Source organism: Triticum aestivum, chromosome 5D (assembly GCF_018294505.1).
Source record: "Triticum aestivum cultivar Chinese Spring chromosome 5D, IWGSC CS RefSeq v2.1, whole genome shotgun sequence".
Lineage (NCBI taxonomy): Eukaryota > Viridiplantae > Streptophyta > Magnoliopsida > Poales > Poaceae > Triticum > Triticum aestivum.
In genome coordinates this window covers 227897084-227916091 of record NC_057808.1, presented here as the reverse complement: position 1 = coordinate 227916091, position 19008 = coordinate 227897084, and the positions used below count along the sequence as shown (strand labels likewise).

Genomic DNA, 19008 nt, shown 5'->3' with positions numbered 1-19008 from the left:
GAGGCCAAAAGGAAGGAGGCGCGCACCCCCCCCCTCTGGTCCGAATTGGACAAGGGGTGCAGCCCCCTTTTCCTTCTCCCTCTCCCCTTCTTTCCTTCTCTCCTACTCCAACAAGGAAAGGAGGAGTCCTACTCCCGGTGGGAGTAGGACTCCCCCCTTGGCGCGCCCTCCTCCTTGGCCGGCCGCCTCCCCCTTGCTCCTTTATATACGGGGGCAGGGGGCACCCCATAGACACAACAATTGATCGTTTGATCTTTTAGTCGTGTGCGGTGCCCCCCTCCACCATAGTCCACCTCGATAATACTGTAGCGGTGCTTATGCGCAGCCCTGCGTCGGTAGAACATTATCATCGTCACCATGCCGTCGTGCTGACGAAACTCTCCCTCAACACTCGGCTGGATCGGAGTTCGTGGTACGTCATCGGGCTGAACGTGTGCTGAACTCGGAGGTGCCGTACGTTCGGTACTTGGATCGGTCAGATCGTGAAGACGTACGACTACATCAACCGCGTTGTGCTAACGCTTCCGCTTTCGATCTACGAGGGTACGTGGACAACACTCTCCCCTCTCGTTGCTATGCATCACCATGATCTTGCGTGTGCGTAGAATTTTTTTGAAATTACTACGTTCTCCAACACCTAGTTTAGTGATGAGTTCGCTACGGCGGCAACGGTGGGGTTGAATCCCATTGACGGCGACGGAAACCAGCGGCGGGAGGTCGCTGGCGACGAGAAGACGATCCGGAGACCCGAGACGGTAGAGCAGGACACGCGCGGGCTGAGGAGTTTTGAAGAAATTTCCAAAATCTCACCCGTGGGTTTATATACCCTGACCCTATCGGTGTGACCGAGTGGAACAACTCGGTGGCACCGAGATGCAGAATCGCAAGCGGTTACTGCAACTCAGTGTGACCGAAAAGTTCAAATCGGTTGCACCGAGATTGAAAACCTAGATCAACTCAGTGAACTCGGTGTGACCGAAGTGGATGGATCGGTCAGACTGAAATGCACAGAGAGGTTTTGGCAGTTTAAGTCTATGACGAATCGGGGACTCCGAGTGCTCCTCACACAGAGTGGTTCGAATCTGACTTGATCAAACTTTGTGATGTATCATGAATAGAGTTTGAGACGAGAGAAGCATAGATAGCTAGAGGAAGTTCTTAGGCATTCTTGTCCATCCATTTGGCAAAAGAGGAAAAAGCCAAACAATCAAAGCAACAAATGGATGTCCTCGAATGAGTAAAATATGCAATCAACATGCTCACACAATAAAATAGCAAATGAAATATGTGACAAAGCATGCACAAACACTCTAGCATCTATCAAGCAATTGGCGATGACTAGGTCATATATATATGAGTATATTGACTTAGGAGTCAAATGAGAACATTTGATCATAGGTCATACTCATCGGTTAAGCTCAAGTGGGGTTGCCACTTTTACATAAAGCATTGTTGTGTTCACACCATTAGAGTTACTTTATCTCAATTGATTAGAGTAAAGCTCCCCCTAGATGTGATATCCCCCCTAAGAGGGGTGAACTAACCTTGGGTTTTGTCGACGATGACTTCATGTATATGTTGAAGATGTGGATGCTCAATGTTGATGTAGATCATTTGGAGCAATCCATTGGAGTGAGTTGCACTTTCAATACCTACACGGGTTAGTCCCACAAGGAACAAACAAGGATAAACATAGACATAGAGTGATGTACACATTGATGATGTCCATGAAAGCATTAGGTTACCTTGTCCCTTGTCTTACCCACAAGAGGGTTTGTGACTCCTTGAACTAGTGCAAGATGTGGAAGTTGTTTGCACTTGTCCTCGCCAAAATGATATGAGTGAAGTATCTTGGCGGACTCACCCTCAAGAACTCTCTAGTTCTTCTTCTTCGGGATCCACATCATCTTGATGGGAATCCTTGGAGTTGTAGTCGTACTTGATGAAGTAGAACTTGATGTAGTCTTGGGAACCCACTTGACCAAGGCCTCAGGAGCTTCTTCAAATGCATCAATCTCCTTTTGAAGCTTGTCCTTGCCTTTTTGCTTGTGGTCTTGTGGTGGAAGATCATCTTGTGCTTGTGTCCCTTAGAAAGAAGTAGGATCATACTTCTCTTGTTGAGGAACAAACTTCGTCTTGGGGTATTGATCTTCTTCCCACTCAACTCCATTGGCATTGAACTTTCGTTCAAAACCAACACCTTGATTCTTCCGGTGCCTTCCTTGCTTGCGTACAATTTCCTCAAATTGCTTACTCCCGGCAAGGCTCTTGTAAACACCTTTCTCTATATTTCCCTTCAATAAGCTATTTTCTTGCTCAAGTGTAACTTGGCTAAGAGAATCGTTAGTGGAATCAAGAGAACTAGTAGAAGTAACAATATTGGATTTATCATGATTGTTGTTGTTACTACTAGAAGAAGAATCTTTCTTACTCTTGTTGCTAGATTTAACTTGTGGCATGTAAGTAGACAAGAGTAAACGCTTGGCAATGTAAGAAGAACTTTTCTTGCGAAGATCATCATTGATTGCTTTTAAGAACCCATGCTCTTGCTTAAGGTTGAGCTTTTCAAAGCGTAACTTCTCATGAGTCTTTAAAAGTTTTCGATGATCTTCCAAGGTAGTTTCATGAGCTAACTTAAGAGTGTTTAGTTCTTTAGTTAGATGCTCAATCTCCTTCTTATCATCATCATTCGTTTTATCTTGATTAGCATGATTAATAGCAATTTCATCATAGTTATCATCACTAGAGTTGTCAACAAGTAAATCATCATCACCTAGCAAGTCATCTTCATCACTATTGAAATCAACATACTCGGGGTGTGATACCTTTGGGCCTTTAGCCGTGAAGCATCTCCCAATTCCTTCATTTGGTGAGTCAAATATGTCGTAGGAGTTGGTTGACACAAGTGCTAGACCGGCAACACCTTCATCTTGAGTATATTCGGAGTCGGAGTGATAACTTCTTTGGGAGTGATGGTCGGAGTCGGAGCCGGATACCCATTCACCAACATGAGCTTGATGTCTTTGTTTTGTGTAGCTCCTTGATGACTTGTCCTTCCTTTCCGAATCCTTGCTTCTCCGAGAGGTTCTTCGTTCATAACGATCATCTCTACTCCTCCTCTCTCTAGGTGGTGATTCTTCTCTTCTACTTCTCCTTTTGGGTGAATCTTCTCTTCTTTTGTAGGGGGTCGTTCATAAGGACCCTCTACGGTGGTAATTTCCCTCGCTAGACGCCATACTCTCCTAGGTTGTGAAACCAAGGCTATGATCACCAAAAGCTATGGAAATCAAGGAAAATGGAGATCAAAGCTCTGATACCACTTGTAGGATCGAAAGTATGTCTAGAGGGGGTGATTAGACTACTTGAACAAATAAAAATCTAGCCTTTTCCCAATTTTAAGTTTTGGATGATTTTAGCAACTTAGCACAAGTCAAGCAATCAACCTACACATGCAAGTCTAAGAGTATAGCAGCGGAATGTAAAACATTGCATATGAAGGTAAAGGGAGGAGTTTGGAGGGAGCAAACGCAATGTAGACACAGAGATTTTTGGTGTGGTTCCGATAGGTGGTGCTATCGTACATCCACGTTGATGGAGACTTCAACCCACGAAGGGTAACGGTTGCGCGAGTCCACAGAGGGCTCCACCCACGAAGGGTCCACGAAGAAGCAACCTTGTCTATCCCACCATGGCCATCGCCCACGAAGGACTTGCCTCACTAGGGTAGATCTTCACGAAGTAGGCGATCTCCTTGCCCTTACAAACTCCTTGGTTCAACTCCACAATCTTGTCGAAGGCTCCCAAGTGACACCTAACCAATCTAGGAGACACCACTCTCCAAAAGGTAATAAATGGTGTGTTGATGATGAACTCCTTGCTCTTGTGCTTCAAATGATAGTCTCCCCAACACTCAACTCTCTCTCACATATTTGGATTTGGTGGAAAGAAGATTTGAGTGGAAAGCAACTTGGGGAAGGCTAGATATCAAGATTCTTGTGGTTGGAATGGAATATCTTGGTCTTAACACATGAGTAGGTTGTTCTCTCTCAGAAAATCAATGCTGGAAGTGTAGACACATTCTGATGGCTTTCCTTACTAATGAAGGAAGGGTGAAGGGGTATATATATCCTCCACACAAAATCTAACCGTTATACACAAATCACCAAACTCGGTGGGACCGAATCATGAAACTCGGTCAGACAGATTTAGTTCAAAATGTGAACGTTAGGATTTTTGGTGGGACCGACATGTCAACTCGGTGGGACCGATTTCATTAGGTCAGGGCATAACATAATCTTGGTGAGACCGATCACATAAACTCGGTAGGACCGATTTCTGTAATAGGCAAACAGAGAGTTGGTCAGGCAAACTCGGTGGGACCGATTCACTCATTTCGGTAAGACCGAAATGTTACGAAAGGGAAACAGAGAGTTTGCATTGCAAACTCGGTGGGACCGATCGCTCATCTCGGTTGGACCGAAACGTTACAAAGGGAAACAGAGAGTTTGCAATCCCATCTCGGTGAGACCGAGATCCCTATCGGTGAGACCGAAGTGACTAGGGTTTTTGGCAGTGGCTATGTGAAGTGAACTCGATGGCGCCGGATAGATCAAATCGGTAGGGCCGAGTTTGACTTTTGGTTTGGGACATATGTGGATATGAGAAAGTGGTTGAGGGATTTTGGAGCATATCACTAAGCATTTTGAGCAAGCAAGCCATTAAGCAACACCTCATCCCCTTTTAATAGTATTGGCTTTTCTTATGGACTCAATGTGATCTTGGATCACTAAAACGAAATGTAGAGTCTTGAGCTTGAGCCAATATGTGTCCTTAGCGTTTTGAGGGTTCCACATTCCTAATCCATGCCATGTCAATCATTGAACTTTCTGAAATGATCATCTTGAAATAGCATTAGTTCAATGAGCTATATGTTGTTAGGAATTACCAAAACCACCCAGGGATAGTTGCACTTTCATAGGTTAGTATGCTGAAGAGCAAAGTATTCCACTTTGCTACTGCCAAAGACAAGATTCATAATTGTTCTCACACAATGCCTACTGTAGCATATGATTTCCACAATTTATATTGAGCAATATAAGCCATAGAAACTAGAAAACAAGCAAACTATGCACTGAAAACAGAATCTGTCAAAAACAGAACAGTCTGTATTAATCTGTACTCAAACCATACTTCTGCTACTCCAAAAATTATGAAAAATTAGGACCACATGAGCAATTTGTATATTAAACTTCTGAAAAAAGAATCAACTCAAAATCGGTGATGATTACCCCCTCCGGCAGGGTGTCGGAAAGGGTCTAGATTGGTTTTCGGTGGCTACAGAGCCTTGCGGCGGTGAAACTTCTGATCTAGGTTAACCCCGAGGGTTTTCGGAATATTTGTGAATTTATAGGGTAAAGAGAGGGTGCGGGAGGCTACCGAGGTGGGCACAACCCACTTGGGCGCGCTTGGGCCCCCAGGCTCGCCCTGGTGGGTTGTGCCCCCCTCGGGGCACCCTCCAGGTGCTGCTCTGGCCCATTGGTGGTCTTCTGGTCCATAAAAAAAATCCACAAAAAGTTTCGCGGTGTTTGGACTCCGTTTGATATTGATTTCCTGCGATGTAAAAACAAGCAAAAAACAGCAACTGGCACTAGGCACTGGGCAATAGGTTAGTCCCAAAAAATGATATAAAGTTGCTATAAAATGATTGTAAAACATCCAAGAATGATAATATAACAGCATGAATACTTCATAAATTATATATACGTTGGAGACATATCAGGCCCGGGTGCCATGATTTCAGATCTGAGCCGTTTATGTTATCACCATTATATCCATGTTCTAGATCCGATCTGGCAAGTTATAGTCACCTACTACGTGTTATGATCCGGCAACCCCGGAGTGACAATGGTCGGGACACTTCCCGGTGATGACCGTAGTTTGAGGAGTTCATATATTCACGATGTGTTAATGCTTTGTTCCGGTTCACTATTAAAAGGAGGCCTTAATATCCCTTAATTTCCAATAGGACCCCGCTGCCACAGGAGGGTAGGACAAAAGATGTCATGCAAGTTCTTTCCATAAGCATGTATGACTATTTACGGAATACATGCCTACATTATATTTGTGAACTGGAGCTAGTGCCGTATCGCCCTAGGTTATGACTGTTATATGATGAATATCATCCAACGAATTCACCGATCCAATGCCTGGGAATTTCTCTTATATTTTTTCCGCTAAGTTACTACTGCTACTGTTACTATTGCACTTGCTACAAAATCATTGCTATCACTGTTACCGTTACTATTGCTTTTGCTACTACTATCAAAACTATCATACTACTTTGCTACTGATCACTTTGCTGCAGATAATTATTCTCCAGATGTGGTTGAATTGACAACTCAGTTGCTAATACTTGTAAATATTCTTTGGCTCCTCTTGTGTCGAATAAATAAATTTGGGTTGAACACCCTACCCTCGAAAACTATTGCGATCCCCTATACTTGTGGGTTATCAGTAAACTTCTTTTGCGGTGTGTTTGTTTGGATCCGATGAATTGTGGGTTTATGATCAGATTGTTCATGAATATTAATTGAGTCTTCCATGAACTTTATTATGCATGATTGTTATAGTTTTGTATTTCTCTCCGATCTATCGGTTTGGTTTGGTCAACTAGATTGATTTATCTTACAATGGGAGAGGTGCCTTGTGATGGGTTCAATATCGCGTTGCTCTATCCCAGTGACAAAGTAGGGGACAAGACACGTATTTGTATTGTCGTCATTAAGGATAAAATGATGGGGTTTATTCATATTAGTTGAGTGTACTTTGTCTACATCATGTCATGTTGCTTAAGGCGTTAATCTGTTTTATACTCAATACTCTAGATGTATGCTGGATAGTGGTCCACTTGTCTCGGACATGATGCTTATATACATGATCGTTGACTTGAATATTGTCATAATTATACGCTTTTCTATCAATTGACCAACAATAATTTGTTCATCCATCGTATGCTATGTGCTCGAGAGAGAAGCCTCTAGTGAAAACTATGGCCCCCTGGTCTACTTTTATCATATATAAAAACACAAAAATACCTTTCTACAATTTTATTTCCTTTATTTTGTTTTGCAATTTATCTTATTACCTACCACTATGAGATTTAATCCTTGCAAATTACCATCGGGGGGATTGACAACCCCCTTGTTTGCATTGGGTGCAAGTATTTGCTTTTTTGTGTGCAAGTGTTGCTAATGAGATTCTGTATGGTTCTCCTACTGGATTGATAACCTTGGTTCTTAACTGAGGAAAATACCGATCTCTACGGTACTGCTTCATCCTCTCCTATTCGAGGAAATCCCAACGCATCTCACAAGTAGCAGCCACTAAGGAGGTAAAGACCCTCCTTGGGGTGTCGTCCAATTCGGCCGCCCTATATGACAAGGGGGCGCCACTTCCTTATGGGCCCTCGTGGCCCATAATACCTTTCACCACTTGGCCCTTTAAGGCCTATTGATATTAAATTAAATATATAAATGTTATAAATATTTTTAGACCATTATATATATAATTTAACATTCGGGAAACATTTTCCACCTATATATATTTATGGGTAATACCCGGTATTACCCGATATTCACCGACACCCTTCCGCTGACACCGAAAGGCTTCCAGATCCTCTTAGAACTATTCCAAATATAAATGAAACAATTCCACAAATATATTCTCGTCACGCCCGTCCTACTAACACTCACATATCATCATCACCTTAAGCTTGTGACCCCATAGGTTCGGTAACTCATAGACATGAACGAAACCGTTCGTTCAATGTCCGATAGCGAAATCGTGGACGTCCATATCTTTTTTTTTGAATCCGTGGACGTCCATATCGATCCCTATGAGCACATGAATGATATTCAAGTGAACCTTTGGTTATCATGTGATGTTCCCTTTGCTTCGCGATACTTCACAAAACCCGAGATGCATCGGTATCCTCCCGAGTCATCACCATGCTCACTATACCAAAATCCTTGTTACCGGTTTATTCTTCTTTCTCGTTATTGTGTTCCGGCATCCCCGTGACGAAGTCATCTATGTCTGACCAAACGATAATTAATGTCGTCACACCGAGAGGGCCCTAAGAATATCTTCCATCGCCGGAGGACAAAATCTCAGTCTCGAGCTATATAGTCCCTTGTCAAACTTTCCGATGAGCCTATAAGTTGTCTTTATGATCATCGTGTTACATGTGACATTTGAGCAACCCCAAAGCCCACCGTACGGTAAGAAGTGACTACGATACTCTCATGTTCTAAGGAGCAAATTCACATGTTAACACTATGTGTTATTACAATTGATTACAAACAATATTAACTCAATTCATAACATACAAGATTGGGTCGATTTAATATGGTCGTTCTTCCAACGTCATAATCTCAATGTTGTTTTAGGACTATCGTTACACTTAACGATATCCTAAGATCCGAAGAACGTGATCACCAACAACACTTGAGCTAGTCTTGGAGACAAGACTAGAAACCTTTTATTTAACCGGTTACCACTCCACAGGTGGATATGAGTTTTCCACTGAATCACATATTCCAGGATCATAGTAGTTATAGAATGGAATATAAACTCTATAATTATGAATATGGAAATATAATAATACAAATATTATTGCCTCTAGGGAATATTTCCAACACCGAGCCAGGTTATGTTGTGTGTTAAATGGAAGGTCAATTCACGTTTTAAATGATCCCACATCGCCCCTTTACATCTAATTCACCCAGTTTATATACGCCATTGACTTTCCTGGGAGTTAAGAAGTTGTCTTGGGAATAAGGAAAGAGAGAGGAGCTAAGGAAGGAAAGAGAGGCTTGTGATTTCAGAAATAAGGACGCAAAGAGAAACGAATGTGATTCAAGTTGCGTCAGAGGCTAAGGAAGGAAAGAGAGAGAGAGAGGATTTTAAGGAACGAAATGACAGGCATGTGATTTCAGAAATAAGGAAGCAAACTGACGGACGTGATTCACGGTTGCGTCATGATGCAGGTTTTGCCGTTGCTGCATGCGCTACCCAAGAAAATAAAAAGTGACTGCTACAATCGTACATATTTCAGATTTTAGACGTGAAGCAAAGAGAAACGGAAGTGTGAATTTACATTGCATGATGAGGTTTGCCTGTTGTCTGCATACGCTTGCTCATATACCCAAAAAAATGCGTCGTTTCATACGACCACGACAATACGACATACAACCAGAAAGCAAAGAGAAGAAACAAACAATGATTCCATTCTACGATGTACATCCGGAAAGCAACAAGTTGTCTAATTAAGCACATAAACAAAACAAATAAACAGGAACATGCGCTATTCCATACAATTAACACATTTGCTTTAGGAAAAACCGGACACTCTATAAAAACTATTTAGTTTCTTTTATTAACAATGGATGCATACATATAAAAAACTCTCATGCAAGCAAGAAATTTGGATCGCAATCTACAGTCACTGATACCAAATAACAGAAAGGAAAAGGATTGAGAGTGGCATGCACGGATAACCAATGAAGAAAAATAGGAAAAACTAAAAAGACGTCGTGAAACCTATCAACGAAATAAAACAATTAAAGATTCCACCCAGTTGCACAAAAAGCACACAAGGAAGGAAGAAAAATGCAAACATGGAGCCAACACAAAAGGGAAAAAAATGCGCACAAGAAAGGCAGAAAATATGCAAATATGCAGCCAGAACAAAAGGAAGCTAGAATTGAGCAAATTGCAGCTAACCATGAATTGAAGCGCAACAGCATGCAAAGGTTCAATTGTGATGGAGAGCCTTGCATATATCACAACAGAAGAGGAAAGAGTAAATCTATACGACGAGATTTCGTGGTTAGCACACACACAACAGAAGCATACATGCATGGACAGCCGATGTATACAACATTTTTATTGTATGATGTTAGTAACTCAATAGAAATGTTGCATATACGACATTTTTATTATGTGTATAATGCTTAATCTGCATTGTATACTAACCTTCTGTTATGGTTGATAATCTATATCTTTTGCACTTATATTTGGTTTGTTTGTTGAGATATACGCACACTATAAACCTAAGGATGGCAGTCAACCATGTCTATACTGGATTATAGTACCGCAGTATGCTTTGTCAGTGACAACCTAGCACATGCTTGATTATAGTACACACTATTCCTATTGAAAGATGTATTAAATCTGAAATATTCATTCTTCTGATAATGAAATGAAGGCGAGAAATAATACCTTGCATTGGCAGAAGAAATTATGCTTCGGTAATTTCAATTTTGTTATCTTTTGTATGTCTTTTTATTCCTATGTTGAGTTTATTTTTTTCATTTCTGTTAGAGATGATTGTCTTTAACCCCTTTTCTTTGTAGGTGATTGTCTTTAACCTAACCCGCAAATTATACAATGCATAAGTTTGTTAGCCGTTTGCAAAGATTGGTTGGCCGAACTCACAATTCTCCTTCATGTACATTCCCATCACCATGCATATTGGGTTTTAGGAGCGTGTGTTTTTCTCCAATTGCAACACACATGCATGTTTGCTAGTTACCTAACGAGAGGGTACACTTTTATTTTAACATCAAAATACTTTTTATTGCAAGGCCATCACCCTAACAAGAGGGAACACCTTTTACAAAAGAGTTGGTATATCAACCGGGTTAAGAATCAAAGCGGTTCTTACTAGATTGCTTGATTGGCACGTCGGCGTCCTGTTCAAAATTTTGAATTTTGAATGGGCCGTAAAAGGCTTAGCTGGCAGCAGCAACGAGCGTGGGCTTGGTGTTACGGCTCACAAGTTCCTCGTGCGAGGCCTTCAAATAACCCCCACCTCGTCGCAGCCGCAGTGATCCACATTCCACCCGCACCTGCGCTTCCCAAACCTCCCCTCTCCCCCAGCCTCCGCCCCACTTCTCCTCCAGCAGCACGCGAACCTCCGCCTCTTACAGGTCTCGTCCTCCTCCACCGCTTCCACTCGCCGTCTTCGCTCGCGTGTCCCAGTGCTCGCTCCTGACACCTTCTCCTCTGACGCAGGCGGACACGCGGGATGGCGCCGTCCAAGCAGTACGACGAGGGCGGGCAGCTCCAGCTCATGGAGGCCGACCGGGTGGAGGAGGAGGAGGAGTGCTTCGAGTCCATCGACAAGTGTACGTTCGCCGCCTCCAACCCCTCTCCTCTCCAAACCCTCCCGCCGCCCCGTCTCCGGTGCTGCATTTACTTGCTTGTTCGTGTGCCTGCGTCGCGCGCGTGTCGGCGCGTGGGGGTTAGGCCTGCTCACCGTTGCGTCCCGGGTGCTTCCGCCTCTAAGTTCGCGCGTTTCGGTCGCAATTTCGTGCTGTTTGGAGATGGATTTGGTGCGGATTTCGCTTAGCCTCCACATTTGGTTGGTTTTTGGTGCGTGCAGCGCGTGGTCGTGTGCTCCTGTTGCGTTGGTTTTGATTTTCTCCCCTATGTCGTGCAATCTGGGGATTAACTAGCGCCCTTTGGTAGCCTAATTTCGTGCAGCTTTGTTGATGCCCCCCACTTGATTTCTCTTTACCGGCTAGTTTGTGCTAATCGCTGTGTGGTGCCGTTTTTTCTCCACGAATTAGTCTGAATTTAGCCCCAATTTTGAGCTGCCATGCGTTTAATCTGCCGTAGCGATCACTGGCTGTAGAATCCTTTCGAATTCGAAACTAGATACAGTTCAATCGCGTGGGTTTTCTGTGGAAACTTGGACCAATTACGGACGCGTTTTCCTGCACTTCGAGGCGTAGGGTTTTAAGCCTGTCTTCCTTATCTGTTCCACTTTTTTTTTCTGAATGTTCACCTGTTATGTTCCATAATTACGGGTAGCTTCCGCGAGTTTAGCAAGTTTACTTTAAACATTTGCCTAGATGTGATCCGCGCTTGTGTTTTGTTTGCGTGATCCAATTGGTTCGTCGTGCACTTTGTTCATTGCCATGAATTTGAATCCTAAGCCGTAACATTCCTTGTAACGCTGTAACTAATCACTCGTCCAAACAGTGATCTCGCAGGGAATAAACTCAGGAGACGTGAAGAAGCTGCAGGATGCGGGGATCTACACTTGCAATGGGCTGATGATGCACACCAAGAAGGTCAAAATCCCTTCAGAGCCTAAATCTGCACGCATTCTCCCTAAAATTTGTGGTTGCATGCTGAAGTTGATTTCTGGTGCACGACACATGACTGTTATTAGTAGCTTTATGTATTCAAGTTTCAACACATGATTGATGTTGTTTCAGTATCAATGTACGGATTCATCTTGCAGAGCCTTACAGGGATTAAGGGCTTGTCTGAAGCGAAGGTTGATAAGATCTGTGAGGCTGCTGAAAAACTTCTGGTATGATTGTTATCATCTTTGCATTGATTCTGGTTTAGAACTTCTGTGCCATATTATTCTCTTTGCATTGATTCTGGTTTACAACCTCTGTGCCATCTGTGCTATGCGATAGAATCTTCTGAAGTTTGTGTACTATTTGATTTTCAGAGTCAGGGTTTCATGACAGGAAGTGATCTCCTTATTAAGGTGAGGTTTAGGAGCTAAGCTACTGATTAAGGACGATCATACAGTTTAGTACTGTTTTGGCCATAGTGCTACTATGCTAAACTTACTGTAAATAATAGTTTGTTTTTGGAATCTGCTTGAGTGCTTTCATTACTCCACCTGTGTACTGCCCGGTTGTTTGATTTACTTTTCCGTATATTGAAGCGAAAGTCTGTTGTCCGGATTACCACTGGGAGCCAAACGCTTGATGAGCTGCTTGGAGGTAACATATGTCATCCTTGATTCTGTTCTGATTATTCCTGATGTTATGCTCTAACCTATTCAAATATTTGCGTAATTTGAAGGAGGGATTGAAACACTCTGTATCACAGAGGCATTTGGAGAGTTCCGGTGAGTAAATGTTCCCGTTACCATTTTCTTCTTGGTTTCTTCTTTTTTTGCAGGGACCGCCTATTAGTTGTAGCTCTGTTATGTATGATTTGTGCCATATTTGGCAGTAGCTAGTCCTAGTAATTTTTTAGTACATGGTGCTAAAACTCTCATAAGCTTCTTTCACCTCCTTTTCTACTGTCTAGTCTTCCAGAGGTATTGATGGTAGTGCATATAAGAATTCGAAAGCATGGTTGCTGTGATGCTAACATTGAATACTGGATACATGTTGCATGCCAAAACTCAAACAAATCTACATCAATATTACTATCACTATTTCCCTGATGCAACACGCACCTGCTCTTATTATTGAGCACAGTTGTAATGTTGATTTCCAAAGCACATTTGTTACTCAACCATTTCTCAATTCCAACTTTCTAGCGTTAAAATCCATATTATTTACTTTGTCTTGCAGGTCAGGGAAGACCCAGTTGGCTCATACTCTTTGTGTCTCCACTCAGGTCCATTTCCTGCCTTGTATTTTATCGATGAAACCTCACTAGAACAGAATCCATGAATAACTCTCCATGTTTAATCAAATGTATAACAGCTTCCACTCCACATGCATGGTGGGAACGGGAAGGTTGCCTACATTGACACTGAGGGAACATTGTATCCTTTGAATTCCTTAGTAATACCTATAGCTGATTTGTTCGATGAATTCATTTACATTCCTGTATTTCTCGAAACTGTTCCCTTAACGGAGTTATCAGCCGGCCTGAACGCATTGTGCCAATTGCTGAGAGATTTGGGATGGATGCCAATGCTGTTCTTGACAATGTATGGGTCCTTTTACATCTCTCTTATAACCCATTTAAGGAAGAATAGATCGAGATCTTTGTTTAATTTGTGATCTTTCTGTTTTAGATCATATATGCTCGTGCCTACACCTATGAGCACCAGTACAACTTACTCCTGGGCCTTGCTGCCAAGATGGCTGAAGAGCCTTTCAGGCTTCTGGTACGCATGACTTTGCTGCCATGTAAATTTACAAGTTGATAGATCTCAACTGTGCTCATGTGTTCTTTGTTTGACTTGGAAATGATAGATCGTGGATTCTGTGATTGCGCTGTTCCGTGTTGATTTCAGTGGTAGGGGTGAACTTGCAGAGCGTCAGGTATTCTACTGTAACTAGCTAACTACATGAAAAAATCAAGCAACTCATGAAGTAGTCGAATGCTGCTTGCATTTTATACACTTGCTTTAAGTGATGTGCTCTGGAACTGCAGCAAAAGCTGGCACAAATGCTGTCCCGCCTTACAAAGATTGCTGAGGAGTTCAATGTTGCAGTGTACATCACCAACCAAGGTGTGCTTTCCAATCTATCCTGTCTGTTCCAAGAAAGAGCTCCTTATATTCGTGGATCTCAAATCATATAAGTTCTTTCCTTGTTCCAGTGATTGCGGACCCAGGTGGTGGTATGTTCATCACTGACCCCAAAAAGCCGGCGGGAGGCCACGTGCTGGCGCATGCAGCCACCATCCGGTTGATGCTGAGGAAAGGCAAAGGCGAGCAGCGTGTCTGCAAGATCTTTGACGCCCCTAACCTTCCCGAGGGAGAAGCTATATCCTTTTGCTCTATACTACTTGTTTACTGCTTGTGCGCTATTCATTGCTTTAATTTGTTTGGTTGTTGAACTCTTGATAGGATTGTTTTGCTCAGACTTGCACAGCAAAGTTTATGATTTAGTTCTAGTTGTTAACCTCCTTTACTGAAGCTTCACGTAGCACAAATTAGCGACGATCAGATGTCGAGAAATTGTTTCCCTTGACCACCAACACGTTTTCCAGATCACAACAGGCGGATTGATGGATGTGAAAGACTGATTGTTCATCCAGGGCGCTTCCTGTCTTAAACTGTTGAATAGTTCTGCTAGCAAAATCGACAAAGGCTACTGCACCGTTACTCTGTTTTTGCCACTGCAGAAAAGAAATTGGGCAACCTCTATGCTGTTTATACCTCCTGTTGGGTGTTCCGTAAGCTTGTAATGCCTTAAGGATTTGTGCTGAGGACAAAAGTTATCTCGCATGACTCATCATAAGACCTTAGCCTGATGTAGTGGAGATGTAAGGTTAACATGTTTTTTGCTTCAGGGAGACACCAAACTGAAGGATATGAAAATGAAATAGTCTGTCTTATTCTTTGAAGAATGAAATAGTCCGTCTCTAGATTCTAGCTTAAAAACTGCATCAATATTCAATAGTCATATGCTTTTGTTACTTATATACACAAAGTGATCTTCCATTCTCTCTCTGTATGAGTAATAGTGGACTCCATTATCTTGCATGGATCGAGCTCTAAATAAGCATTGAAGTGAATTCCATTTTTTCTAAATAAGCATTGAAGTGAATTCCATTTTTTATCCTCTAGTTTCATGTTCGTGGCAGCAATTACAACATTTTGGAGTTTTCCCATGTTTTTACCAATTTTAAGCAAACTTGTGCCACAAATTACCCCATTTAATATATATTTTTCTGCTTTAGTGCTGATGTGCATGCCACATCGGCTGGTTTATTCTACTCTTTGTTTTTTTTCTGGTTTGCTCTCCATTTGGCAGGGGATGATTCCTACATGTCAGCCAGCAAGGGAGAAAGAAATATGAGTGAAAAATAAAAAAAGTGTGGTCAGGGTTCGGACATATCTCATTTAGTCCGCTCAACCCTGCCTCCGCAACTTATGGTTGATTGTGTTCCCTACAGAGATAGAGATATCTATATCACATTAGTTGCAATGCACAAAGGTGGATGTTTTCATGGATAAATGTTTAATTGTCAGCTTGCTTGGTGTCCAATAATCTAGTCGGCATGAAAATATCGACGTATAATAGCACCAGATGAGGTCTGCACGAACTCTGCTCGCAGTGAGATGTGCGTCTCAAGAAAAGAAGCCGCAGAGATTTGCAGCAACAATGCAGAATGTGGAGTCCGCGTAATGTTGGTTTGGTCAAGCTGAACATTGATGGATCTTATACCGAGGATCGTAAAGGAGGGGTCGGTATGGTTCATTGGTCCTACGCATGACAAAGGAAGCATTATATTCTCATCTTGTAGAGAACTTTTCTCTTGTTGTGAAGCTTTGGAAGCCGAATTGTGTGCGTGACCTACCTATCATTGTGGAGATGGACTCGATCATTGTAGCCAAATTGATCCAGCCGAGGGATTTGGACAGATCAGTTTATTCACTGATAGTTAGGAAGATCAAGTACCTTATGGGTCTCCGTGATTCTTGTATTACTCATGTTAACCGTACGTTAGTGATAGCTTAGCTAGATTTGCTAGAATGGAAGTAGGACCATGACTTGGGTCGGTTCTGCCCAGATGATGCTATAGAGCTAGCTCTTGCTGATTGTATGAACACTAGGAGTTAAGTAATACGATTTTTCACCCACAAAAAAAATCAGAATGTATGTAAGTTCCTTGAAGCTTCTCATTTCCGTTGCGTAGTGATGTTCGGTTTACTGAACATTTTTGTGGTATTAACAAAAATCAAAAGCTGATATAGAATGAACCACAATCAAGGAGTTTGCTAGTTAAACTGGTTCTCTAGGGTTCTGCTTTGTACACTCCCACGTCTATAGAATTAATGGTGGAAATTTAAACATACCCCTTCATATAAAGGGTATTATAGTCTATTTCCTTTTTTTGCATCGAAACTAGGATTTTAGTAATGTATCAAAAGCGAAAAATGTCTATTACAATCAGCTAGCAGGCTCTCAACCAAGAAATCTAGACTACAACCAGCTTTCTTTCACCACCAAAACATAAAATGATTTTTTTTTTTACCAAATCACCGCCAGCCCGAAACAATGGGGTCACCGCCCCTCCCGAGAAGGGCTCATAATTTTGCTGGGAGTAGGTAGATAGGTGCCGCAGCTCTATGGTTTCATGGGAGTAAGGTGAAGGATAAAAAGGCTTCGTGCCTATGTGAGCCCTTGTCACTACAATCTCAGACATCTACACCTCTGAGTTATCTTTTTCTAAAAAGTAAGATGCACAAATTTATTAATCAAACCAGCCTTACGAACAACCTGGAAGATAAAGAAATACATTAAAGTATTTATATGTCAACCATCTTTTTCCTCCTGAACAGGCTGGCGGGGGAGGGGGGGGGACTCTCGAATATGTAGTTGAAAATTTTGAATTCAAAGTCGAAGAGACTCGCCGGGGTTCGATCTGTAGTCAAACGCGACCAGTCCACCTACGGATGAACAGTGCAGATACGATAACAGAAGCCGTCTCGTACTGTAGAAAGCAGCCTCCACACCGAAAGTGCTTTTTTAATCCCGAGCTCAAATACTCCTGCTATGAACAATATAAAATCTAAAAAATAGAAAATTTCTGGGTTTTCTTTACAACAAACAATGCCTAGTTTTACAGCTGCGTGCAAATTCATTCATGGAGGTCTGGGAAAAAAAATCAACGATGTTTGTTAAAAAATCAGAAATATTTTGAGCATAATTGGTTTGTTGCTAATATTTGGCTTGCCAATACCAAAACTTGCCAACTATTGGAATTACCAAAACTTGCCAATTATTGGCAATTTTATGTGAGATAGGCAAGAACCAACTAAGTAGTACCCAATATTTGGCATGCCAATTTTTAGCAGCAAACCAATTATGCTCTTTATTATTTTTCTAGTTTTATTACTGTTCACAGGGTGCGTCTAAACTCGAATGTGGAAACTCCATGGCCCGCACCGCACACAAGCCTCTTCGTCTCTTCGAGAAAAAAAAATCATCCTTCGAGAGATTTCGCGGGGCGCAGGTTCGTGAGGAGCTAGGGTTTGGGAGGGAGCAGCGGAGAAGATGATCGAGGTGGTGCTGAACGACAGGCTGGGGAAGAAGGTGCGGGTGAAGTGCAACGAGGACGACACCATCGGCGACCTGAAGAAGCTCGTCGCGGCGCAGACGGGAACCAGGCCCGAGAAGATCCGCATCCAGAAGTGGTACACCATCTACAAGGACCACATCACCCTCGGCGACTACGAGATCCACGACGGCATGGGCCTCGAGCTCTACTACAACTAGAAGTAAATTTCTCCCCTCGTTTCCTCCATGTAATTTTGCTGCTGCTCCGTCGAAATTGCCTCTCGACGTGTTACGGTTCTTAGCGGTGTTCGTCGATTAGGATGGTTTATTAGTACTCCTCGATTAGGAGGGTTTAATTTTGGGGGGACTCCGCTTGGGATGGTTTTAGTTTTGAGAGACTCGTCGACTGTGAAGGCTTGAAGTTGCCTCTGGATATTTGAGTTTTATCTGATATTCGTTTGTACTGATAAATTGGGCATCTCTGACAACTATGCTAAGCAAGTGAGAGGGTGTAGCTTACCATGTATCTAAATCGAGGTTCTGTGCACATCTGAGTTATTGAACTAGTCTCTGTGAGCTGAATAGAATCAACTTGAGAATTGAGATTGTGCTTTGGTGTTTTGTGCGGTCAGAATACGGAGGAGATGAGAGGATAGCGTGAGGAGGAGGGAGCTGAGCGTGTGAGCGTTATTTTAGCGGAGGGAGCTGAACATGCGATCATTATTTTAGTTGTGTAACATCCCAGCGTTGGAGAGAACGGGTGCCAGGCCAGGCGCTACGCCAACGTTAAAGCAACTGAAGCACCTCTGACTAGCACCTCCGCATTGCGAGACCACGTTTATTTGCGACGCAACGCTAGTCTTTTTCCTTGAGCACCTGGCATAAGCACCCACCATTGTACAAGGCCTGAGTGGAAATAACATGGTTGTAGTTGCTCCCCGTAAAAAAAATAAGGATGTAGTATTGTAGTTGCTAGATAGTACAAGATTTGTGTATTTGTAAGAGTCATGCCATGCTCACTCATTTGTAAATAGCATGCCCTGAAGTTCTCCGTTTTATGCTTGTTATGTCAGCCACCAGGTTTCGTTGTTTAGCTTGATAGATTTTTGCAAATGCTCTAAAATGTTGCAGTGGATGGGCTCTTAGCCCAGATGCAAGAACGCGGTGGCATCTCTTCGCAGACTCAAGTTTGAATACTGTGTGCGGAACTGATCACTCTGAT

At 42.5% G+C, this 19008-nt stretch overlaps 2 protein-coding genes across 3 annotated transcripts in view; both read left to right on the top strand.

Annotated features, from left to right (window-relative positions):
• The first annotated feature begins 10853 nt into the window (after positions 1-10853).
• On the top strand, positions 10854-15223 carry LOC100192177 (meiotic recombination protein DMC1 homolog B). 2 transcript variants are annotated; one of them, XM_044540288.1, is made up of 15 exons: positions 10854-10991; positions 11077-11189; positions 12049-12140; positions 12314-12385; positions 12533-12571; positions 12761-12812; positions 12895-12940; positions 13395-13440; positions 13530-13591; positions 13693-13759; positions 13847-13939; positions 14028-14096; positions 14209-14287; positions 14377-14543; positions 14761-15223. In XM_044540288.1, exons 2-15 carry the CDS (start codon positions 11090-11092, stop codon positions 14803-14805), a joined length of 1029 nt encoding a protein of 342 aa, XP_044396223.1. In that variant the 5' UTR covers positions 10854-10991; positions 11077-11089; the 3' UTR covers positions 14806-15223. The 2 variants fall into 2 exon arrangements, with proteins under 2 accessions (XP_044396223.1, XP_044396222.1); XM_044540287.1 differs by having other exon boundaries at positions 12755-12812.
• Positions 15224-17663: 2440 nt separating this feature from the next.
• Positions 17664-19008, top strand: part of LOC123120315 (ubiquitin-like protein 5) — a 2672-nt gene continuing 1327 nt past the window's right edge. The window contains exon 1 of the mRNA XM_044540286.1: positions 17664-18007. Within this exon, the coding sequence (XP_044396221.1) occupies positions 17784-18005 (222 nt within the window). The 5' untranslated portion in view covers positions 17664-17783 and the 3' untranslated portion in view covers positions 18006-18007. The remainder of the gene's footprint in view (positions 18008-19008) is intronic.